This window comes from Sprattus sprattus (genome assembly GCF_963457725.1).
Source record: "Sprattus sprattus genome assembly, chromosome: 18".
In the NCBI taxonomy this organism is placed as follows: Eukaryota; Metazoa; Chordata; class Actinopteri; order Clupeiformes; family Clupeidae; genus Sprattus; species Sprattus sprattus.
Window position 1 is genome coordinate 18,892,862 of NC_137916.1, and position 25,074 is coordinate 18,917,935.

The 25,074-nt window shown below is 41.3% G+C and overlaps 4 protein-coding genes across 5 annotated transcripts; 1 reads left to right on the forward strand and 3 right to left on the reverse strand.

Annotated features, from left to right (window-relative positions):
• On the reverse strand, positions 1 to 3,545 carry eif3g (eukaryotic translation initiation factor 3, subunit G; the record flags this gene model as incomplete). 2 transcript variants are annotated; one of them, XM_080856760.1, is made up of 10 exons in its annotated part: positions 3,437 to 3,545; positions 3,301 to 3,347; positions 2,617 to 2,705; positions 2,167 to 2,226; positions 1,961 to 2,065; positions 1,185 to 1,374; positions 700 to 810; positions 443 to 579; positions 211 to 317; positions 1 to 122 (listed from the first exon to the last, which is right to left on the reverse strand). In XM_080856760.1, the coding sequence occupies exons 1-10, from the start codon at positions 3,457 to 3,459 to the stop codon at positions 107 to 109; spliced, it is 885 nt and encodes a 294-aa protein (XP_080712886.1). In that variant the 5' UTR covers positions 3,460 to 3,545. The 2 variants fall into 2 exon arrangements, with proteins under 2 accessions (XP_080712886.1, XP_080712887.1); XM_080856761.1 differs by lacking the exon at positions 1 to 122 and having other exon boundaries at positions 207 to 317.
• A 936-nt stretch (positions 3,546 to 4,481) lies between these two features.
• Positions 4,482 to 5,390, reverse strand: p2ry11 (purinergic receptor P2Y11; the record flags this gene model as incomplete). Its single annotated transcript, XM_080856200.1, has 1 exon — positions 4,482 to 5,390. One exon carries the CDS (start codon positions 5,388 to 5,390, stop codon positions 4,482 to 4,484), a length of 909 nt encoding a protein of 302 aa, XP_080712326.1.
• Positions 5,391 to 5,619: 229 nt separating this feature from the next.
• Positions 5,620 to 12,493, reverse strand: ppan (peter pan homolog; the record flags this gene model as incomplete). The annotated part of the gene is made up of 13 exons (XM_080856201.1): positions 12,328 to 12,493; positions 11,675 to 11,845; positions 11,435 to 11,536; positions 11,181 to 11,231; positions 10,790 to 10,960; positions 10,576 to 10,652; positions 9,898 to 10,005; positions 9,598 to 9,721; positions 9,153 to 9,231; positions 8,915 to 9,044; positions 8,540 to 8,709; positions 8,196 to 8,424; positions 5,620 to 5,641 (listed from the first exon to the last, which is right to left on the reverse strand). Exons 1-13 carry the CDS (start codon positions 12,340 to 12,342, stop codon positions 5,620 to 5,622), a joined length of 1,449 nt encoding a protein of 482 aa, XP_080712327.1. The 5' UTR covers positions 12,343 to 12,493.
• A 2,713-nt stretch (positions 12,494 to 15,206) lies between these two features.
• On the forward strand, positions 15,207 to 20,219 carry angptl6 (angiopoietin-like 6; the record flags this gene model as incomplete). Its single annotated transcript, XM_080855795.1, has 6 exons — positions 15,207 to 15,701; positions 15,937 to 16,077; positions 16,172 to 16,376; positions 17,806 to 17,999; positions 18,348 to 18,618; positions 20,035 to 20,219. The coding sequence occupies 6 exons, from the start codon at positions 15,207 to 15,209 to the stop codon at positions 20,217 to 20,219; spliced, it is 1,491 nt and encodes a 496-aa protein (XP_080711921.1).
• Positions 20,220 to 25,074: the final 4,855 nt, after the last annotated feature.

Sequence of the window (25,074 nt, forward strand, 5' to 3'; positions counted from 1 at the left end):
TTTATTTCAAATTTCCTTTATTAAGATTAACAGGCATTTGGCTAGGACCATTGCTGAAATCATCCGCCTGGAATTTTCTTCTGATCCATTTTCAGCTCTTTCCCCCTCAGTTGTTTGAAGGCCTGTAGAAAAGAAGAAGTGGACCATAAACACCATATAGCATCATGTATTATTTCCTCCAAGAAGAGTCTCTAAGACAGCACTACTCACTTGGCCCATTCAACATTGAGGATGAGATGGTCGTAACCGAATCCAGACACCCCTGCGATGGCCCTGGCTGCATCCTCGCGGCGATGGAAACTGATGAAGGCAAAGCCCTAAAGACGAGGAAGGCAGAGCACACCAAGTTCATGCTTCTGAACCCAGAGCAGCAAAAAGTCGAAGGAGATTAACCAAATACTGGGCCCCAGGGCATAGGACAAAGCCAATCAGCACCACTCACCTTGGACTGTCCGGTGTTCTTGTCCTTGGCCAGGTAGATCCTGGAGATGGAGCCGAAGGGCCTGAACAACTCCTGCAAGTCAGTCTCCCTGGTGTCCTCGGACAGATTTGTCACACGGATGGTGGCATTATCATCAGCTAGAGAGAGAGAGAGAGACATTTGTTACGTCCACTTGGGGTAGAACACAGTAAAGATAAGGTAGACAGGTAGTATCCTACTCAGCCATCGGCACCATAGAATTAGAACTGGACACACACCTCTGCGGTTGGGCTGCATGGACTCTCCTCTACGCGTGCTTCCGTCCCTCAGGCTGGGGGGAACATACTTGCCAGTCTTGCTCTGTGCGGGTGCGGCAGGCTCTGCTTCATCTTATGGTTAACATAGGAAACAAGGTGAAAATGTTAGCCGAATTACATTATTATTATTTACCCATTTGAGGTCATTCATCAGGAACAAAGTATAAAGTAGTACGGTTATTTACATATGTCCCCATCATTTACATGTATTTATTTAACACTTTTTTTAAACTAACAGTGCAGTACAGCTATATACATAGTATTCCTCTTTCAGACCAGATATAGAAATGCACATCTTGCTCCATATGTGGGTAGGGATGATGCCAAATCTAACATGGGAAAATAGGTGTTCACATGTCTCAGGGTACCAAAGTCATATTTGAGTCCCACACAACTACATTGCAGGACAAAATGTTAACGTCTGCCTGTTACGGCAGTCTCCTTACCGGCAGTCTTCTCCTTTTCTCCTGTGGAGAGCCCCAGTTGCTCGGCCAGCTCTTTCTGCATGGGGCCCAAGGTGTCCTTGTATGGGCAGCGAGTGGTCCAGTGATCACCCTTGCAGATTCGGCAGGAGACAATCTTCTGTCCCTTCAGCTTGTTCATGGGGTCATCATCCTGGTCTGTAGTGTTAAGATCCTGTGGGACACAAAGGGGGAAAGGTCACGGACACGTGCCATAGACTGGCTCAATTGGTCCCATAATGCTCCAGGGCATACAGGTTGCGTCCACTGAACTGAACGAACACAAATCACTGTTCCTCCTATGGAAGGACATTGCTGCCAAATTTAAAGGGTAACGTTTTTGCTTTTTCTAAGTGCAATCTCTGAACATTTTTATTGCATCTTGTATAGGATTTAATTAATCATAGTGGTGCTGGTATATTCATTTACCAAGTAAATACAGCCATCACAAACAAAGTCATTTGTAATCAAGTTAAAGTTACAGTTAAAGTCACTTTAAAATACAACTGGACATTTTGCCCTCTTCGTAGAATATACCTATATCATGTTCAGCATAAAAATACTGGGATATGATTTTTGGTTCATATCATTTCCATTAACAGCCAAATAAACTTGTGGTACAGATAGAGAATGGTTAACAGAATTAAGTGACTAACCAATACACTGCATACATCACAGCAACAACTACTGTGTGAAGATTAACAGAATAGTGACCACCAGGAGCTGAAAGAATCATGCATCAAGACTGGAATTTTCCTTACCTCTTTGCTGGAGATGAAGGTCATAAACACATCATCGCTGACTGTTGTAGTGGCCACATTGGGTCCAGGGGCATCAAACTCAGAGTTGCCAAACTTTTTCCAATTCTGTTAATGCAAGTTCAACAACACAGAGAATACAGTGTTAGAATTAGGACCTATTGTTGACAAACATCTACTTTATGATGTTGATTCCAGGGAAACCTTACCTTTCTCCGGGCCACTGCTTTAGATGCCTTCCTGTTTTCAATCTTGAATGTGCGGACGATCTAGGGGATGGGTGGACAACAAATATCTAGTCTGACCATTTTGAAACGTCATATTTAACTACAAACACACACTTGCAAAAATATTACAGAAATCTCCTGTTCAAACAATCATTTAAAATAATGACCGTACCTTCACAAAACTGATCTGATTTCTAAGTGAGGGTTAACACTTAACTACACATACGTCCACATAAAATGGATTGCTGGTTTATGACAGATAAAGCAAAGCAATGCTAGTCTAGACTTAACCATTGTTCACCATATGCATGGCTTGCTTGCCTTTGCTAAAGAGGTCTTTGAACGCCAGAATTGCCAAACAAAAGCGAGATGTTCATGTTTGCCAGTAATAATTAGAGAAAGCATAGTAAATAGACGACAATGCCTGATTACCTTGAACTTCTTGCCATCTTCATCAATCTTATATTCTGTGACAGTTTTAATATTTCCTTTGATGGTCTCTTTTGGTGATGGAAGGGTACCTACGAACAAACAGCAACATCGTCGTGTCTGCTACTTAACTACTTTGAATGAATCATTATTGACAATTCGCTGTCTAGCTAACTATTGAAAACGTGTCCACCGTACTAGCCTATACACATATGTCGATTAGCAAACTATATCAAAGAATAACATACTGGTTTCGAGCTAAGATGCAATGTAAACATACGAATTTAAACATAAGAGTAGAACATCTTCCATTATCGAATCATATCTACTGTTAGCCTGGATTACAGTTTCTCTTTCCACATGTCACAACAGTTTAGCAAGATATGCTAACATCCAATCACATGCAAACCTAGCTTTGGGTCATCTTGCCAGCTATCCAGATAGCACCCTTCAACATGCTATGCTTTCAAGCTAATTAGCCCATATACACAGCTGAACTAAGTACACATTTCGCATTAATTGAGTCTACACTGTAATTATTTCTTGTAAATCGTTTAAAACATGTGGATAACGTTGTGCTTTTTGGCCTAATTTCCTCTGCGCACTGGCATTACACTCTTTAGCTAATGTTAGTTAGCCAACCACTGTTCGTTAGCCAGCTAATGTTAGTTAGCATGGGCAACATACCCTCATCTCCTTCCTCTTCTACTTGGTCAGCCCAGCTTGGCTTCGAACTGTGAAGAACACACGCGTATTAAGTATTTCATCTAGCATGGAATCACTAAAATGCCATATATTTAAATCATTTTCAGGTTTAACTTACTCGTCAAATTCGATCGAAGGCATCCTCGCCGCTCTTTCGGGGTAAAAAAGGCCGGCTTAAAACACACGAGCAACAAAAAAAAGGAAAATGGCAATTATGTAACAGCGACTTCCAGAGTACTGGCGGGCGGAAGCAGCCTAAGCCACTGCAACAAAACAGTTAATGTGATGTCTCTAATTCTTCTATTATTTTGGACAGCTACAGAAAGAAAAACAAGTTTAATTGTTTGTATTAACAGACTACTGGGTCTCTTGCTAACAGACAGAATAGGCAGACATACATATTTACAAATACGAGTACAGTCAAATAATTATGTAATTATGTAAAATTGTACATAGATATTACCCAGCTGAACAATGTATACTTAGAATGAAAAAAAAAACAACAACAACATCTAGATGATAAATGCACTTTCTGAAGGGACTCCTCACACATCAGTTCACTTATTTTGGTTCTGCTAGTTAGATCTACTAACACTATTATGCCAGCTTTAAGTATTTGTTAAAACGTCCATGACTTCAATGAGGAAAAAATATATATTTTATATTATCAATTTAGTCTTTTTATTAGCAAAATATCTATAACACAAAATTCATCCCTGTTCAGTCATATAATCAGAAAACAAATTTTAGGGTGCCGTTACACTTTAATGCACTACTTATTAGTCAAAGATCCATGCTTTGGTAACACTGAATCATTACAAATAAATGTGGTTGTGTGGGCCTAGATGAAGTGTTGGTGTCTAATAGCGGCATGTTCACACTTGTTATGCCAGTAACAATATCATAATCAATGTTAACCAAAGATGCAATGAATATACATGTTATTGCCGTTGGGTAGACGCCTCCGCAGTCTCAATGCAAGGACTGAGAGACTAAGGAGTTTTTACCCACTGACAGTGAGACTATTGAACTCAATTCCTTACTTTTGTAGACCCTTTTACATTTCATTACATGTTTACTTATGTGACAAAGTACTTGAACTTGAAACTTGTTTGATCTTACATTGAATAACATGAGAACAAAGGTGAAATACACATTGTTTGCTAAGGCCTATCAGAATTCTTTCCACAACAGACCACCCTGATGCTGTCAAACACTGCCATGTAGAGTAAAGGGTGTATGCACATGTTCATCGTCACCAACCCTTTACTCACCTGATAGGAATTATAAACCCACCAATTAGGAATATCGTGCATCCTCATGTATAAGAAGGTTATTTGTAGGATATGGTAGGGAACAAAAGAAATAACGTAAAGCATAAGGACGGAGACGACCATTAGCGCCACTTTTCTCTTCTCCAAAAATGTTATGTTTGAATTTTTGTAAATTACCCAAATCAAACCAGCATATGATGAAAACGTCACTAATAGAGGGACCATGCATCCCACCACGGCCAGAAACAGTTTGTAATCGAAGTGGGACTTTTCAACTGTGTCATTGTTGTTTTTGCAGTAGGCCTGGCAGTAGAATTTCCCGGACTCTCTTTTCGGGCAGGTGTCCGCGAACATCGGCACAGGAACTGAAATTGCGATCACCACCACCCAGATCAGCAGACCAGCAATTTTGGCATGTTTTGGTTGCACGTGGTTACGAGTGAAGAAAGGGTAAACTATAGCTACCCATCTGTTCACGCTTATACACATGATGAAAAAGGTGCTCCCGTATAGGTTGCACGTGAAAAGGAAGCGTTCTATTTTGCAGGCGGCGGTCCCGAAGGGCCATTCCCTTCCCTTGGCGTAGTAGACGATTAGAAGAGGCAGTGTGAGGACGTAAAGAACATCGCTGATGGCCAGGTTGAAGGAGAACACCACTCCGGTATGCCAGTTCTTCCTCTCTTTGATGATAAGCAGACATAGCGCAAACACATTTCCCACCAGCGCCACGAAGAATTCTATGCCAAATAGTGGGGGCAAGAGCTGAATTTGAAAATGAGACTCACTGATGTTGACCATCCTTTCCGTTGTTCACCTGTAATTATATGGTAAGATTAGTTTTCCTGCAGTAATTGGAAAATAAAATGTAAGGTGAAAATTCACTCAAGTTATCTTAGGCCTCGGACTCAGGAGCTGAATATTTATTACAAACAACAATTGCAATCGGGCTCAATCACGCAAGGATGAAAGTGAAGCCATTTCACAGACATCGCACTGGTTTTATATAGGCCTACTTAAGAAAGGACTTTTAGTCCAGCGTGCTATTCTTGCTGACGATAGAAACATTTATGGCGTCAGAGTTACATCTTAACTGTGTCATCCCAACTGTGCTTTCTGAAATGCAAGGATGTCAGTTTTACGCAGATTAGAACCAGCACAGTTCGACCCTGCTTTCTATCTGAGATCACCCAAACATATGCAGAAAATTCTCTCTCCTTATGTAACTGCGCAAGGGGCTCTTGTGTATCTAATGTGCTTACGCGTTGCGTTTGACTATAATGGGTATAATGACTATAACTGACTATAATTCGGCCTTTAGGCATTACGCTAAATCATAAGCATAAATCATAAGCAGACTACATGGCGTCAGCACCTAATAATCAAAGTTAAACACACAGAAACCCAGAAAACCCATGTTCCTGCTAACATAAGCACATGATTCATACAAGGTCATTATTAATACAAGGTTGTTTAAAACAACACAGTCTGAGGTTATTATAAGTGGCGTTTGTGGCACGGAAAGCCTGGTGGGGCACAATAAACTCTGTATGGACATCCGACACGTCTAATAACACTAACTTACTTGCTCAATGAGTCCAAACACAAAAGCACATATAAACATAACGCGGCACAGCAGTTATCAGGCAGTAGGCCTAATAATAACACACCAAAAAAGAAACATTTCAGAGCAGGAAACCCATTGCTTCATGAGCCTCAACCTACAGAGAAAATAACACGCCTTGTAATAATGCAAAAATCGACAGTAGGCTAACTAGGGTTTCCACCCGTCCCTAGTGACATTCATTTCTTGAAAAGAAAAGATCCCGGCCAACTTATCAATACCTTTTCTGTCATTTTACATTTTTCTGTCAAGTCCATCTATGATCGAATTTTCAACTGATATTCTACATGTTTGTCATATGCTGCAAATGAACATAACTTTTATCAATTACCATCACATCAATATACTTGACACAAAACACTGAATACTAGAACGCATTTCAAATAAATACTTTACTGAATTTGTGTTGTTGATTTATTTTAGTCTGTATAGCGTAAAATGAGTGGATGGAAAAATACTCCAACTTCAACTAACTGCTGCTGCAAGTGCAGCTCAATTACACCCTTTGAAGTGCTACACCTAGTCAAAAGTCACACCTTTAACCAGCCTACATAACTCTGCAGCAGTCCTTGTACCCCAATTACATACCAAATATTTCACTAAAGCAAAAAGACTACATCAGGTCCAAATCCATATCACACATGGGTACCAGACCTGGTGTTGCTTACTTTTTGTCAGGTGTTGCAATGATATTTAGGCATTTACATTTAGCAGATGCTTTTGTCCAAAGCAACGTACAAGGGATAGAAGTCAAGCTAAGAGCAATACAAACCTGGTGTAACAATAAATACTACTTTGTAGGCTTAACTTACAATGAAAAAATGCTTTTCTATTCTATATAAGTACAGGCAGTGATGATGGCTGGCAAATGATGGGTTAGGCTACTTACAGATCTACTTTCCACCAGAAGTTCCGTAGACAGAACAGCCAAAAATTGCTTCTAAACGAGAAGTAGTAGGAGCACGTGCATTCAGGGCTTTCCTGTCTCGCTGTTAGGCAATGTGTTGCACTACCACAGATGACTATGCACGTACAGAGACTGGAGTCAAATTTAGGTTTATCAAGTGACCCTCCCCTTCCTTTTGAGTACCAAGTAAACGTTTCAAACTTTAAGGTTGATGGTAATTTTTTTGTACCGAAAGATTGGTGGTTTAGTCTTGTACAGTGATGCGCACCAAGGGAGATCGACAGAGGTTTCACTCAAAAGCTTCACTTATGACATCTCCAAATGTTACAATGGCTGACCAGATGACACTTCTGAGGTGAAGCTTCTGAGTGAAACCTGTCTATCTGCCTTGATGTCCATCACTGTTCAAGATTAAACGTATTTCTTCACAAATCTTCTGGTACCAAAAAAATTATTATCAAAGTAAACTTAAAATATGCAGGAACAACTGAAACAGCATTATTGATGATGTGTAGTGCAATTCAAAGCTAAATTTAATCAGATCAACACATTTAATGGCAATGTGTTTACAGACCAAACAACATTTTACAATGCACAGAAAGACAAAAACACATTGATCTCACTGAGATCCATATCTTCTCGGTGCAAAGCGGCATTCGCCACTCTCTGATGCCATGTCACTGAAATGACCTAGCAGAGCCACAGTGCCCAAGTGTTCAGTTCTGGTACAGCAGCCATCCAGGGATCACAGGTCAGGTCCAGGTCCACAGCAGTCATCAACCCCGTCCTTTCTTTTGTTGTAAGCCTCCCCTCCCTCACCTCCTCCTCCTCTCCCCATCCCATCCCCTACCTCCTCCCCCTCCCTCCTCCCCTACCTCCTCCCCTCCCTCCTCCTCCTCTCCCCCCTCCCCCTCCTCCTCCTCCCCTCCCTCCTCCTCCTCCTCTCCCCCCTCGGCCTCTCCCCCCTCCTTTGTTGAAGCTCTGAGATTTCGACCCCCTAAATTTAGAGCCGCCACCCGTTGTGTTCCCCCCCTTAAAGTCTCGTCGTCCTTCCCCTGCATTTCTGCTTCCAAACCTTTTGCCACCTCCACCCCTTCTGTTGCCCCCGAACTTCCCACCTTCTTCCCCCATCTTTTTAAATCCCGAACCCTTTCCCCCAAATTCTGACTTGGCAAAAGGCTTCGAGCCTTGCCTCTTCCCGTCACTGCCACCCATATGGGCGCCTCTTCCTGTTGACATTTTCCTCTTTTTGAAAGGCCCAGGAGACTTGCTGGGATCGCGTTTCCTCTTAGCTGGGAACATATCTGATGAAAAGGAGAGAAACAGAAAAGATAAGTAAACAAAGAGCTCTTCACCCGTCTCAAAACTAGTCTTAACGAATCCCTGGGCAAGAACAAAAAGACAACAAGCAAGCATCACCTTCATCAGGGTTTTCCCCCACAGCCTGTCTGTAGTACTCTTCCTCATCATCAGAGGACACTTGGGCCGCTGCGTTGCTGCGCTCCTGTGTCCCTGGATCCTCCACCTCACTATCGTCAGAGCCACCTTCAGCCAGCTTCTTCTTCTTGATGCCTTCCAGGCTCTTCTTTCTGCACACAGAAACACCACAATGACTACGACCAAATCATTTCAAACATTGGGTTTTTACTCGGCTAATTTTTTTGTGATTAAAGTGCGTTTTGGGGATTTATGTGAATGCGGCAACGCTACAATTTCCCTTTGGGAACCGATCATGTGCTCGCTGTTTAAAGTGTATGAGCAGCTGGGATTTCCTGAGGAGTTCTCCGTTCTTACTTGTGCGCGTCTCTGTTCTCTCTCTTCAGGGCGATGTTCTCCTCCTGCTTCTTCCTGCGCGCTGCTTTCTCCTTCAGACGTGTCTCCCTCCTCTTCAAAATCGCCTGCAGCTCTTCCTCAGACTTAGAGACTGAAGGAGCAAGGAGCAATACAATATCAAGAAACCATCACACTTGCCTTACCCGCGCACAATGAATAACCACAAGACAGTTGCCCTTAAGATGACTGAGAACCGTACCAATGGAGTGATACATCACTTTCCCCTCCCCTAAGCCTTCCACAATCTTCACAAGCTGCAGTGTCATTCTGGGACCAATCTGTAGCAGGAAAAAAAAAAAAAAAAAAAAAAAAAAAATCACATTCGTATTCCAGATTTCATTTTACAGAATTCGCTGAAAACGGCACACATCTGCCAAAATCCTGGTTAGTGTTACACACTGGTGGTGGGGAGATACATCCTTTACAGTGTCGGGGGTATCTGCACAGGTATTTAGAAAGTGCTAAATAAGAGCAACATTACTTTTTTTTAATTTAATTAATTCCTCTACAATAAATGTGGAATGATTTGGGTTATACCTAGATACCTAGAACATGATATAAAAGTGCCTAAACTCACTTATGGATTTATTCAAGGCATCATGGAATGGGGGGAAAACAGAACAAAAAGATAGCATAACACTAACCTCTGTTAGCCGAACTGCACTCTGCTGGGAGGTCATGTTTCCGCGCCCAGCATAAGCCTGTGGCAGCTCTGTGATGTTGTGTTCGCCGTCCAGCTCGGCCTCGCTCTCTGACAGGTTCGCCCCCCTGCAGACACACACAGCAGCCAGTGAAAGTGAGTGTCAGCCTCACCCACGCGGTCAATGTGGGGGCTTGCTTACGATGCATCAGCGTTGTTACTACTGAGAGCTCACTATTCCTTCACAAGACTATACGGTCATCCTGTGCATCACCACACTGTCAGGCCGACATGAGTCACTTACTTGAGGAGCAGCTCGCTGATGTCCTCAAACTTGCTCATGTTTGGGAACCTCTCCTGCATGAGTTTCTTCACACCTTTACTCATGCCCACCGGCACTACCTTTATGCTGCTGCAGAGACGAGAGGTGGGGAACAACATGAACACACAGACACATTAAATCTAAACACCACAACCAGAAAAAGAAACCGTCAAAACTATTTTCAGCCATCAGATTACATTTTTGACCTATTACACACAATTTTTTTATTATTGCAGACTACCAGCTGCTGTGGTAATATTATAATATTAAGCCTTTGTGAATAATTGTTGTCAAAAGATACCAGGGATATGTTTGTGGTTAAGCTGCTTCTAGCAAGCAGCTAACTAATGTCGTACTTAATAGCCAATGAAAACAGTGGTAATTAACTCTGCTTTCACTAATTGTTGACAACTGAGAAGTTGTTTCTCTTGTCAGTGCTGTCCATTGGCAGAATCAAGTCTGCAAAAGGGGATTCTGCCTGTAGGGTACATCAGTGCGTTTACTTTGAAAGCTATCACTGTGCATTCAAGCTGTACATTTTCATCATCTGCACCCACATTTCTTAAACCATCTTGCAGTAAATATACTGGACAGGGTGTACAGAGCACAGCAACCTGAAAAGGACTAACAATCTGTGCAGATGTTTAAAAGTATACTTACTAGTGCCGAAACTCTATCTCCTGTGATGCTGGATCGTAATTCAAAAGAACACATCTCTTTATGTTATTAAGATTTACCTGCAAAAGCAAATATGTCCTGGTCATTATTCTCAATCTCACCACAAACACAGCACATGTACAGGTCAAGTGAATCAGAGTGTACTAAAGAGACTCACTAAATCTAATAAATAATAATAAAGGAAGACCAGGCCTACTTTGTGCACATTGATGGATGGAAACATGTTCTGGAACATTGTGGCCATGAGTTTGACATGCATGCCCTCCACTCCGAAGTTGTTCAACACCAGCAGTGGGTGGTGGGTGAACTGCTGCTCGTGCATTCTGTGCTTCTTCAGGGACGACACCACATCCTTGATGAGGGCATACTGAACACACACACACACACACACACACACACACACACATTTAGAACACCTCAAAAAAGCACAAACGGTATAGTTGACAGGACAGGCCTGGGTACATCAGTGCGTTTACTTTGAAAAGACATCATGTAGTGATATCAGAGTAAAAAGCTTTCATCCTCTGTACCCGCCCATCTCAAGTCCACAATCCAAACTGAAATCACATGAATGAGAGAAGACCTACTTTGCTGACACGAAAATGTAGTGTGGGGCCTTTAGGGATGCGAGCCAGTCTCTAGGGAGAGAAAAAAAAACATGTAAAAATCCTGTCACTTTCATACAATTGAATGCAAAAGTTGGTTCAATTTAAATGTTGAAATCTTAAAAGATATTACAATTACTGCACTAACCTACACCGATTTAGACTTAGAACTGTATTGAAGTGATGCATGTAAACCAAGAGAGAATAAGGAAAATGCCCAAGACAAGAATATTTACCAAGTTCACACTGTTGGTTGTTTTGGTAAAGATGGCAAAGTGTGTAACTCCCAGTGGCCCCGCCACATTCGCGAAATCTTTTAAAACATTCCTTTTTCGCACCTATTGAAAGAAATGACCAAGCATCGATTAGAAATTACCAGTTCTATCAATATCACGATCATTGATTTTAACCCATGTAACAAAGATAAATGGGAGAGGGCTTATACAACGTATTGAATGTCATAAAGTTGGTAGGACCTTTAATGACTCTGCTGTGAATGGCTGCATGACACACCGCATGTCCATAACAAGCTGTCCGACATTCTTGCCAATTTTCCCCCGGTGAAAGACAAAGCTGTGGGGAACTGAGCCGAAGGTCTCCTCCGCCAACTGATTTGCCTTAAGGCGTGAGGTCTTCTGGTTTTTGGTCTGTACATTTTCAATCCAAGACAGGCAAAACATTACGAACGAAGATAACTAGTTAATAACATAAATATAATTGTCTTGACTAACTGTATACCAAACAAAATACGCTAGTGTAAAACACGTAAGTACGGATTCAGCATGCGGGGTACATCAGTGCGTTTACTTTGAAAGCGATCACTGTACATTCAAGCTGTAACTTTTCATCATCTGCACCCACCACTCTTATTAAAAAACCATCACAAGTGTGCTAGCTAACATCAGCTAGCAAAGGTGAGGATGACTTAACGTTAGCTATCTACAAATACAATTAATAACTTTAATAAATCGACTTCACACGTTTCCACGACCAGAAGCCAGGAACAGACAATTAAAATAATTTCATGGTGATCTACATGGCTAGAATTTCATCTTTCACGTGTAGGCTAATAAGAGCTAACGTTAACATTAGCTGAACTCATAAGTAATTGCTAAGCTGAAGTACTCACCTTATCTTTACCCATATTGTCACATGAGCTGGAAGGGACAGAATGAACAGTGCCCCTTTCGCTTACTAAACGATTACAATGCTCAGTTTATTTATTCTTCCATATATGTTTCAGCCAGCATTACTATCAGTTCAGCTGGTGATCAAGTTCCACTGAACTACTGCTGTCCAACGTAAGCCACGTGCATACTGCATAGAACAAGTGTTACATTGAAACAGGACCGTGGTAGAGAGAAGGAACATAAGTACTGTTCTGCCTGTTGCCATTTTTAATGAAGATGTGTCCCAATCGATAAATATCACTCATTTACAAAATCAATTGAGTGTTTCTCCACTTTATGCATTTTTTTTTTATTTTACCTTCAACAACTTCGGTAATCGTACAGCTTACTCGAGAACAGACAAGGGGATGAACGCAGTCTGACAGAAGACCCAGAGCATGCAGTTGAGATGTTCTGACCATTTCACATGTGAGAGATTATTTATGTGCTGGTTAGGCCTTTACGCAACAGGACAAGTATAAGATGTGTTATTGTAAACGTTCATGAGCTAATAATGATTTATAAGCAGAGTAAAAATATTTGTTTTAACTTATTATCTTTTCTACAACCCCAAATCAGAAGAAGTTAAGACGGTATGGAAAATGCAAATAAAAAAAGAAAGAAGGCGATTAATACATTTACATTGACTTGTATTTCATTGCAGACAGTATAAACACAAGATATTTCATGTTTTGTCTGGCCAACTTCATTTGATTTGTAAATATACATCCATTCCTGCAACACATTCCTAAAAAAGTTTGGACGGGGGCAAATTAGGGGTAGTAATGTGGTAAAATAATTAAATAACGATGTGATTTGAAACAAATGATGTCAACAGGTCATCGTAATCATTCATTGGGACAGAAGGAGAAAGGCCTAGCCCTTTAGGAGCAAAGATGGGCCGAGGATTGCCAGTTTGCCAACAAATGCGTGTAGCCTACTGTTAAATAAATAGGATAGGAAGGGATTTGGATATTTTTCCCTCCAGGGTGCATAACATAATTAAAAGATTCTAGGAATCTGAAGGAATCTCAGTGGGTAAAGGGTAAGGGCGCAAGCGGAATAAAGATGATCTCTGATCCTTAAGATGGCACTGCATCAAGAACTGTCATTCATCTATAAGCGATATAACCACATGGGCTTCAGGATTGCTCTGTCAACCCTTTGTCAAGCACTACAATACGTAGTTACACATCTACAAATGTCAGTTAAAACTTAACTGTGCCAAAAGGAAGCCTAATGTTAAAGGCACCCAGTGCAACTTTATATAAACATTCAATGAAAAATAAACATTCAATTTCTAGTCTTTTTTACACGTAGTAAGTTTCAATAACTCCATACCATTACATATCGACATTCAAGGAGCAAAGATGAGACGTCGTTGTGTGGTGAGAACTGATAGAAAATCGTAAACAACAACAATCGCCAGTGGGGAGAGGCCATTTTTCCATTGACTGGAATCCTGCTTTATTTATTGTAGGTTACAAAAAATAAAGAAAATGGCGGCGATTGTTGTTGTTATCGATTTTCTATCAGTTCTAATGTGCTGTTTTGTTTTCAATGTAATACAGGTCAAAGAGAATTTACAAATCAATGTTTTCAGTTTAAATTTTTAATACAGTAATGTGAATGAGCATTAAGCAGGAGGAGGAGACTGTAGGGGGCTGGCTAAAGCTGACGGGGCGACAGGGGGATGGGGTGAACCGAAACACCCCAGACTTTAGGAGGTGGTGTCATCAGAATGGTTTGTAATTATGTGGGTCTTTGTGTACAAGGACTGCAAGCAAGGAGGGGTCTAATTGCTTTAAAATCCCTGAGTGCGTTTGTCTCTGTAAGCCTGTGCAGTTGAAAGTGCTGCACAGTTTCTAAGGGTCACATTGACATGTACGCCTCTGAATGTTCCATTTGAACAGTTAATAATTTAGAAATAGCAAGCTGATTTCATACTGAGGACATCAAATGAGAGATCAGACAGTTAGCCAAGGATAGTGGATATCATTAAGAGAGAAAACTCTGGCTGAGTGTTACTGTCTGGCCACCAAGGAGAGCTGTTCACTTGTAGCAAGATTTCGGTAAGACATTGATTTTTGTAACATTTCATGCATTTACTAAAAATCTTGATTTAAAATGTTTTAGATTGTTCAAAATTATTTTGTGACATTTTGAATAATGTTAATTAAATGAAAAACATGCAAGTCTGATTATTTTGGGGATTTTGTGTGTACAGTTTAAAGTAAAAGAATTTCAGGGTTTAGAATCAGAATCAGAATCAGAATAGTATTTATTGCCAAGTAGGTTTACACCTATCTGGAATTTACAGTAGTTGAGATACTTTTCCATTAGTAAAATGAAGGAGAGAAATGAGGTTGTGACTTTCTCTTAATACCAGTGGGCAGTTAGATAGTAAGAATGGAGTTCAATGTCCAATAGTCTCCTTATTCGTAATTGCTTGAATGACTTTTGATATTTTCCTGTGCAATACATTTATAAATAGGCAGCTGTCCCAAAGTTGTTATGTGTCCTTTGTAGTAATTTTGCAAGTGGCTATATTAGACCAGGCAAGTAAATTGAGTTTAGAATTTTGTTTACCATTGGTTGCCAATGTTGACCTGCTAATTAGCTGTTTGCATAGAGGATTTGCTCTGTTTTCAACTCCCAAAGTTGCCGTGGGACCGTCTTCATGCCAAACCCTTATAAATGTTATTATAAGTAGTGTTGTTATGTGTGATACTACATTTTGTTATGTCACCACAATCCACATTTCTGTGCTGTTGATAAAATGTGCAACATATTTCCTAATATACCTTCTCCCTTCACATGCTGAACAGTGGCCTTACTCATGGAATGCCCGATGTACTTTGCCCTGGTGCTCCTGTTGGCACTAAGTGTACTCATGTCCAGTGCTGAGGGGCGTAAGGAGGGATCTCGCAGCGACCGCGCCCCGAAAGACGGCGCAGCTCAGAAACGCTCGTCTCGCTCGTCAGACCCAAAGGTGGGCCGCTGCTCCTACACCTTCATAGTGCCCCAGCAGAAACTGAAGGGCGCCCTGTGCGTGAGCCGGGAGTCCGTTGGAGGCGCTGCCAACCACTCAGAGGTGGCATCGCTCCGCCGGGAGCTGAGCCAACAGCAGGAGCAGCTGGAGAGGGTGCGTGTGCAGCTGGAGCAGGAGGGCGCCACGGCCAGCGATGTACGGGCACTCAGGCGGGAGAGCAGTGCCATGAACGCCCGCATCACCCAACTCTACGCCCAGCTGCTGCACGAGATCGTCCACAAGAAGGACCAGGTACAAGAGCAGCGAAGACTGGAGAACCTGCTCCTCAATGCCACCTCTCAGGTAATCTGGGTCTAATAATGCTAAAAACAGAGGAGTTCTTCCTGGGTATATCCTGAGAGCAGAGTACTCTTTAAGTTTATTTGTTGTTTTAAAGTAGTAAGTAAACAGGCCTTAAAAAGAGGACTTAGTTAACAGGACTTTAAAAGAGGAAATATAGTCTATGTGTTGCTTTGGTAGAAATCTTGTTGACCTTTCTTGGCCATCTTATTGATCTTGCCTCTTTAAATGTCCATAGGTGCTGCAGGTGACCACTAGCTACAGAGAGCTGGAGAAGAAGTATGAGGCCCTAACCTCTATAATGAGCAACCAGACCCATCTGATAACACATTTGGAGAAACAGTGTGAGCTCTGTGGCAAACCCTCGCAGGCAGAACATGTGAGATTAAAGAGCCAATCTACTGCATACAAAATTAACTCATGTAAATGTGTCTATTCCATTAAAGATTAACTCTTTCAATGGTTTTGCACAGGAGAAAGCACCATCTTCTGATTTCCAGTCCAGTCTGCTTCTGAACGACAGTGATAAATCCAAGGAAAGAGCTAACGACGTTCAAAGAGACCAGAGCGTCCCGCCACCAGACAAATCTCTGCCGGGCGTCCAGGAACTCTTCACAGCCTCACCTCTCCCTTCCACGGACTCCCCATTCATCAGCTACCCCGTCACCAAGACCCCAGGTAAAATCCTATTGTCCTAATTAGCCTGACTGGGTGGTGTAGGAGCGTGTGTTATGTAGATACATCAGTCTTCAGGAATGCAGAACTGTGTCAGAGTCTCTCCCATGAAGCCGACACAGGCCTGGAGAGTCAGTGACCCTGTATGTTGAGCTTTATCTCTCTGGGAATGCCTAAACAATGTGTAAACAGTGCCAGATGTTCTCATTAGGGCTCCAGATACACTGAGACCAATGTGAGAGCCAGTGTGTGTGTGTGTGTACTCACAAAAACACACACATGCATACATAGACACACAGAGACAGATACACATTCACACACAGAATGAGAGAGATAGACACACTTTGTGTGTGTGTGTGTGTGTCTGTATGTGTGATGTACACACAGAAACACATACACACCCACTCACACAAAAGGATAATAACAACCTGCTTAAAAGCAGCTCGTTTCAACCTTGAATTGTCAAGAAGTGCCCTCCTTGTGCAATGGCACAAGAGATTACAGGGCAACTCTTGAATGCTAATACGATGTTTCATCAAAATTACAGTGAAACAACAGCACCCAGATTACAAATGACAATGCTGTGGTACATTTGTGTGTGTGTGTGTGTGTGTGTGTGTGTGTGTGTGTAAGCCTATGCCTAAGAATGTGTCATGTTGATGTAACATGTGACAATTGACTTTGGTCTTGATGGCTGTTAGGGAATGCATGTGTGCGTTTCTCAGAAGTAAACAGATCTCCTTAGCTAAGTGATAAGTGTGTTTATAGTGTGTGACCTTATTGCATTCTGGGATTTCAGCCCTTATCAATAACCCCCCCTGCACATACCAAAGGTTGGTACAAGGCTTCCAACTTATGTATGTCCGCTTTGTGTACAATAGAGTTGTACAGTTCCCATATTCTTATATTTGTTGGTGTGTCATTTATTGCCTGTTGGACTCAAATCATTGTCCACAATAATTCACAAATGAATGTAGACATCTTTTAACAAAACCAAAAAAAACAGACACTGATTTGTACTAGAAGACTGGAAAGGAGTGTTTGTTTGATTGTAATTGATTTTGCTGTAGTGTCAGACTTCTGGGCTGTAAAATAAAAAATATAGTCTAAAACTTTTGTTAATCTCAGAAAAACTGCAGTGAGTTTATTGTTGGATAGTACCGCCAACGAATGAATGAAAAGAATCTATGCTAACTGAATAAGGTGCCAGAGTTACCTATTGTGGAATGTGCCTACAGTATACATTTAAGTAAAAAATGGTTCATTTTGGTTGCTAACCAAACAGACCATGTAGGCTATGGGAACCTGCCATGGAATGTATCCATCAATCTGAGCAACAGCATACACATTCTGATGATGCACAGGGAGTTGTACTTGAGGTCAGAGACATATGCGAGAATTTCACAGTAAATCCAACTTTCTTCGCTTTCAGGGCCGTGGCGGGACTGCAAGCACGTGCTGGAGTCGGGTGAGGCCACCAGCGGCATTTACTTGCTGAAGCCACAGGGCACCAACCGTCTGGTGCAGGCCTGGTGCGAGCAGAGCCGAGCCGAGGGAGGCTGGACCGTCATCCAGAGGAGGCTGGATGGCTCCGTCAACTTCTTCCGCACCTGGGAGCAGTACAAGGTGGGCTTGTTTCTCTGATGTTATGGTCTGTTTGAAACATCAAAGAAGATATGGCTGAAGAGGTCTATCTACCAGTCATGATGCGACCAATGTAGTGGGATGATCAGTAAATGCACACTAATTTTAATTCACGTTAGCCTTGAATGGAACAAACTGAAATTAATTATGTGCAAAAGTGTTACTTGTAGGAGTGACAGAACTGATATAAACAGAAAAGAGTAGCATAAGAAAATGTCTCAGTAGAGCCACACTTTTTTTGTAATTGAGATAGCTTTCCTGGAAAGTGCCAAGTCAATGTTTAATCCCTGAATGTGACTGAATCGCATCTGTTATTTTCCCGATGCTTAGCAAGGCTTTGGGAATCTTGATGGGGAGTATTGGCTGGGCCTGGAGCACCTCTACTGGCTCACTGCACAGGCCAAGTACAAACTCAGGGTGGCCATGGAGGACTGGCAGGGACGCCAGGTGTTCGCCGAGTACAACGACTTTCGCCTGGAGCCTGAGAGCGACAGATACCGGCTACGCCTGGGCAGTTACAGCGGCAATGCTGGAGACTCTCTCTCGTGGCACAGTAACAAAGCTTTCACCACGCTGGACCGAGACAATGATGCTTATTCAGGTAGCACACTTCTTCAGCACACTTGTTTCTTATGTTCTCTTTATTCTTTTTTTTTATAAGTCTGTTTATTGAGCATCAGTGATACAAATTGAAGACATAAAAGATATACTAAACAATGCTCACATTTTTCCCAATTTTACAATTTACAGTACCCCCCACCCCCTCTCCCACACACCCACCCACACCTCATACCCCTGTAGAGGTCCCACCCCTACCTGTCTCTAGGTGAAGTGAAAAAAAAGAGAAAAAAAGAGAAAAGAGAGGGAAAGAGAAAAGAAATAACAAAAAAAAGATATAATAAAACACAGATTGAGTAAACTAAAGAAAACATTTAAGTTTCAGTGAAGAGCAGTACTCAGACATCAGACTCCTCAGGTGTTATGTCTAATGAGTCTATGATAAACAACAAGGGGTTCCAGATTTGATCAAATTTCCTCAGAGAGCCCTTGAGGGAAAACCTTAGTCTCTCCAATTTTAAGTTGTGCAGAACCTCTTTAACCCATGGAGTGTAGGATGGGGGCAAGTTGTGGTTCCAGTTCAACAAAATTAAGCGCCTAGCCAACAAAGTGCAAAAGGCCATAGAATGTCGTGCCTCAGCGGTCAACATGTTGGTGTGTGGGATACCAAAGAGGGCAGGGAGGGGATGAGGGTCAGCCACAAAATGGTAAGCAGTTTGAAGGGTATCAAATATTTTGGACCAGAAGTCTGAAAGCTTTGGACATGACCAAAACATGTTTATGAGATCGGCGGGGGACTGGTTGCATCTATTGCCAGTGTCAGCTACATTGGGATAGAATTTAGACAGTCTATGATTGGTGTAGTAAGTCCTGTGTATAAGTTTACATTGAATCAGCCCGTGTCGGGCACAGACAGAAGAGTTGTGGACCAACTCAAGGATATTTTCCCACTGATCTTCTTCAAAATTGAGCCCTAGATCCTGTTCCCACAGATGTTTTGTGTGTTGTGGGAAAACTGAAGTGATGGCGTCTATTGCATTACAAATATGAGAGATATTCCCTTTCAGATTGGGGTTTATCCTGAGAAGGGTGTCTAACAGAGTCTGAGGGGGGGGTGTTAGGGAAATCTGGGTAGTTTTTCTGAGCAAAATGTCTCATGTTCTCTTTATTCTTATCTGACTGTCTGTATTTTTAAATTTAACTTTATGTTGAGTAAGTATATGAGTAAGTATTGTCACACAGGTTGTCTTTAACAGAATGTGCCTATATGCTTCTATACCTCAACTGGTATTGCAAGGTGCTAGCTACACTGATACTGAAGGAGCGCACATGCTAATGCAAATGTTTATATGTATTGTATTGTAATTCACTTAGGAGGTAGGTTGGAGACTACCTCACCTGTAAGTCACTGTGGTAACACGGGATCTTTGGCAATCTGTTCCTCTCATTTCTGTCCCAGGCAACTGTGCCCACTTCCAAAAGGGGGGCTGGTGGTACCACATGTGCGCCCACTCCAACCTGAATGGCGTGTGGTATAGGGGAGGGCACTACCGGAGCCGCTACCAAGATGGAGTCTACTGGGCCGAGTTTCACGGAGGCTCATACTCTCTCAAGAGGGTCACCATGATGATCAAACCCACTTAAATCCACCAGATCGAGACCAAAGACACTCAGGGATCATGGCTCTCACAAGATGGATCTAATGCGGACCAGCTGTGTCTGGTTTCCTGAGATTTGTAGGTGTGGACTGTCACTCGGCAATGCATGGTCAATAATTAAAAGAGACACACTTTTTTTTACACATGTCTGAGACAAAAGAAAGTTCTCAGCTTCAAAGACATTTTGTTCCTGATGTGTGATTTTAAATATACGTATATGGAAAAACACAAAGAAATATCATGGGTTATATATTGCTGTGTTTTTGTACATTCATGGACAATTTATGAGTTCCTGAGCTAACCCACATTCAGAGAAGCACACTATCAGTGGAAGAGTGGCTTTATTTGAAGTGAGTGGTGAAGAGTTGATATTTTGACGGTATCAGGGACTTTAGTAGGTTTTGCTGCTGTGCAAAACCTTTTACCACAAATGTGTGTTTCTTCAAGCACGAGAAGAGGACTCTTTGCCTGAAAGTAGTGATCATGTTACCACTGTTACTTAAATTGTTTCTTACGATAAAGCTCCATATTTACATAAAATTCTCAGAAAAACTTCAGCAGATGTTGTATATTCTTCGTAATGACAAGACTACCTATAGTTACTATATACTTACTTATACTTTGCCTAAGTGGTGGGGGGTAGGTGGGTGGGAGGGGGGGGGGGGGTGCTTGTGGAGAAGTGTTACTGTATTTTGTATAGTGCCGCATGGATGGTACATGTACATTTGCACGTCTATATGATGAAGGGTGAATGCAAGGGTATGTACAAAATGAAATTCATTTCAATGAAAATAATTGCGTCTACTATGAAAATTCCATTTTATATTAATTTTATTATTAAAGGCACCCACTGCAACTTTCGAGGCTTAAAAATAAACATTCAATTTCTAGTCTTTTTTACACGTAGTAAGTTTCAATAACTCCATACCATTACATATCGACATTCAAGGAGCAAAGATGAGACGTCGTCGTGTGGTGAGAACTGATAGAAAATCGATAACAACAACAATCGCTGCCATTTTCTTTATTTTTTGTAACCTACAATAAATACAGCAGGATTCCAGTCAATGGAAAAATGGCCTCTTCCCACCGGCGATTGTTGTTGTTTACGATTTTCTATCAGTTCTCACCACACAACGACGTCTCATCTTTGCTCCTTGAATGACGATATGTAATGGTATGGAGTAATTGAAACTTACTACGTGTAAAAAAGACTAGAAATTGAATGTTTATTTTTCATTGAATGTTTACATAAAGTTGCACTGGGTGCCTTTAACAACACTACCAATGTTTTTATTAAAATATAGTACAGATACCGGTCTGGATTTTCTCTGAAATAATTTTAACACCTCAGGATAGCGGTCAACCACAGATCAGTCGGCTCGAGAAGTGAGAACTTTGAGAGGATTCTGTGTTGTCGATGCAGACAGTAAGCACTATTTACAAAAATGGAGCAGGGTGCCAGGCAGACATGTTTGTATGTAATATAATTCCTATAGCCTGGACTTTTAGAGATTAAAGAAACATCATATTTTGTGGTGCAGGCCTAAAAAGCAGGGGAGGGGAAATGTGTTCACTCTAATGCTATAGTTCTGGGAGTTGGACTGCACTGTTGCTGCTTTTGAAACATTTTACAGTAACTTTTTCAAAAATGCCAAAGCTTTCCCTGCCAAAAAGCTTACTTGTGACTTGAAGGCAGCCATTTTGGATACAGCATTCAAAGGCCCACTACTGCCTACAGTGCACCTACAGTGCACGGATAATCCACCAGAGGGCAGAAGACATTGCATACAACAGGTTTTTTTTAGGAAAGTATTGACCATGATGGCAAAGATGTCTCAAAAACCTGTGTAGGAAATATATGATACAACAGGTGCTATAAGGTTGAGTAAAACAAACATGCCATATGTGGGGTAAACCGAAGAGGGTGCATTTACACTAATATTTGTTAACAAGGGCGTAGGTTTGTTTTCAGCTTTGGTAGGGACATCTGTGAGACTCAATGAACAGTTGTTTTAAAGTGCAGTTACTTACCACATTTTGATTCCCATATATAGGCCTACACTATACACTGTACACACACTATATACACTGTATACACTATACACTGTACACTACTGTAAATACTACCACTATTATGGCTGAATGCTATGACCACCTGTGCAGGACAGAGGTATATATTATCATAAATAAAGCAGCAATCGGAGTTCCAAGCACATAAACATTAATAATGAGCCCACAAAATGCCATTAAGATAGGCCATTCAGACAAGTATGTATTAGATACTGAATTTTTATAGACCATAGGTAACCATTTTGTTGAGCTAGCCAAAGAACATTACGAGTAGCAAATGTAGCCAACTATAAGCATACCAAATTTCAGAATTTGAGCTTAAGCAGTTCCTGGAATGTTGAAATGTGTCAGTTGCAGTGCCACCTATAGACAAAATGTTGTCAGCGGGCGCCAGCAAAAAGGGAAACGCCCACCTAGGAACACAAACCTTATTCTGTATCAGCCATGTGGAGCAACAATCATGCCAAGTTTCATGTGGAATGGTGAAGTATATTGTCTACCAAAAATCTGTGGATAAAAAAAAAAATTGTGAGGTAATATCTTCATGGGAAAACACATTACAAAACACGTGGTCCAGAGGAGCCTTCCCCTTTAACCATTAGAACGCACATCTTTCAAGCACCTGCATGGACACTCATCTTCACTTTACCCTCATAGGCTATACCAGTTATAAGGAGTTCCTGATGATTTAATCAGGTTTGCAACCATAGATATATATATAGCACATGGCTGCCATCTTGCAGCAGGGTAGCTCGCTCACCCGTAACATTGTGTTGGTAGTGGTATATACTTTTTAAATAACCATAACTTGCTCAATTTTCAACCGATTTTTAAACAGTTTGGTTTGTTATAAACATGAGAGATGTAGTTATGACAATGCATTGTTGTTGTTTAAAAAAATACAGAACACATTTCACTCATACTGTTTTACTTGGTGTACCTTCTTACACCCTGCAAACTTCGATTTTCTGCAAGTTAATGTCTCCATCTTGCCCACAAGGATTACCCAACCATGCTTGTTATAAACATCACTACCTTCTCACACCCTGCAAACTTCAACTTTCTGCAAGTTAACGTCTCCATCTTGCACACAAGGATTACCCAACAAGGCTTGTTATACACGTCAGTATATTCTTGAGCCATTTTACATTGACCATTTATGGATGATTGTAGGACGACACTGGAAGGCGTATGGGGCTTGCACAATTAAATGCAGGAGACGACTCTGTACCGGTGTATGCTGCATGGTTTTAGAAATCTGAATATTTTCATGCAAACATATAGTCTAAGGTCAGTGCGTACGCAATGTTTTAAGATGGCAAATATTCTCAGTTTTATAATTGAGGCCCCTGGAGAGGAAGCCAAGGGAAGGAGAGGAGAGGAGAGTAGAGAGAGCAGGCAAGAAGTAAAGAGAGGACTAGAGAGGACAGTATAGGATCCGAGGAGAGGACAGCTTCCCAAAGTTTATCCAAGTTTACTTTTAAATATGTAAATGAAAAAAAAACAGTTTACTAAACCCTAGCCTCAACATCTGGATTTATCTTCATGTAACAATGCATAGATTTCTGTTTATATTATGGTTATGGTTGTACTTTATTAATCCCTAATCTGTGCCATTACATACAATAAAACAATAAAATACATACAAAAAAGATTTAGAGATTTGTATTGTATTGACATAGTAAATTGTTAAATATTTTAGAATGGCAGGAAACGAGATTCCAAATTTAGACTTAGACACCGATACCACTTCCTATCACAAGGCACCAGTATGGTTAGACATGCAAGCAAGCCATTTGTCACACGCCAACACTTGTATAAATGTAATTTGTAATCATGATTTTCTAGTTATTGTTAATTCTCTATCAATAATATACTGTCTTTTACATTGAAATCATCTCTACAATGATGTGCTCAGCCCAGTGGAGGCCTAAACATACTCAAGAAAGAAGACATGACCGGGGGTTTGGTGCTGCCACCTGTTGGTGAAAAGAAACACTGCAACTTAATAAGCCACAGAAGTGTACACCAGAGGGTGGAAGGACACTGAAGATTGGTAGTGAAGTAAGCAGCAGAGGAGTTGCTATTACTGTAACTAGAACAGTGGTTCTTAACCTTATTGGAGGTACTGAAACCTGCCAGCTTCATCAGTGCATTCACGAACCCTTCGTAATTGTAAAAATGAAATATGATTTCTTCAAAACACAGGTATATATTTCATGAGTGCACAAAATGAACCATGCATCACAAATCACTGTGTTCAAAGAACAAAACCAACGAAACATGAATTTCACACAAAAACAGAGCTCAATGAACATTTAATGCAAATCAATGTGACCTTTGCTGTTGCCTTTCAGATACAAGTTCAGAAATGTGAGGCTTCACCTTGGCAAGTGCTACTCTGAAAAAGTATCTTTCTTTTCTTAGTTTTCATGTCTACCATCCTCGAAAAGGATTGCTCGCAAAGGTACGTTGTAACAAACGGTGTTAGTATCTCAAGGGCTTTCTTAGTAATAAAAGGGTATGGTACGATTTGGTGACCAATATGTTGAGAGCGTTGTTGTTCTGAAGAGTTGCTGTTGAAGCTGTCTTGTCGAGGTATTCATCGTTGACATCTGCTGTTGCAACACTAAACGTGAGCGGCTTTCTCACCCATGCTGGATGCGACTCTCTGGTGGGGGAGTATCCGTCGAGCAACTTTGCAAGCTCATCTAAGTGCATGACAATTGCTTGCTTCAGCTCCCCAGGTACTGAAATGTTTAGTTGTG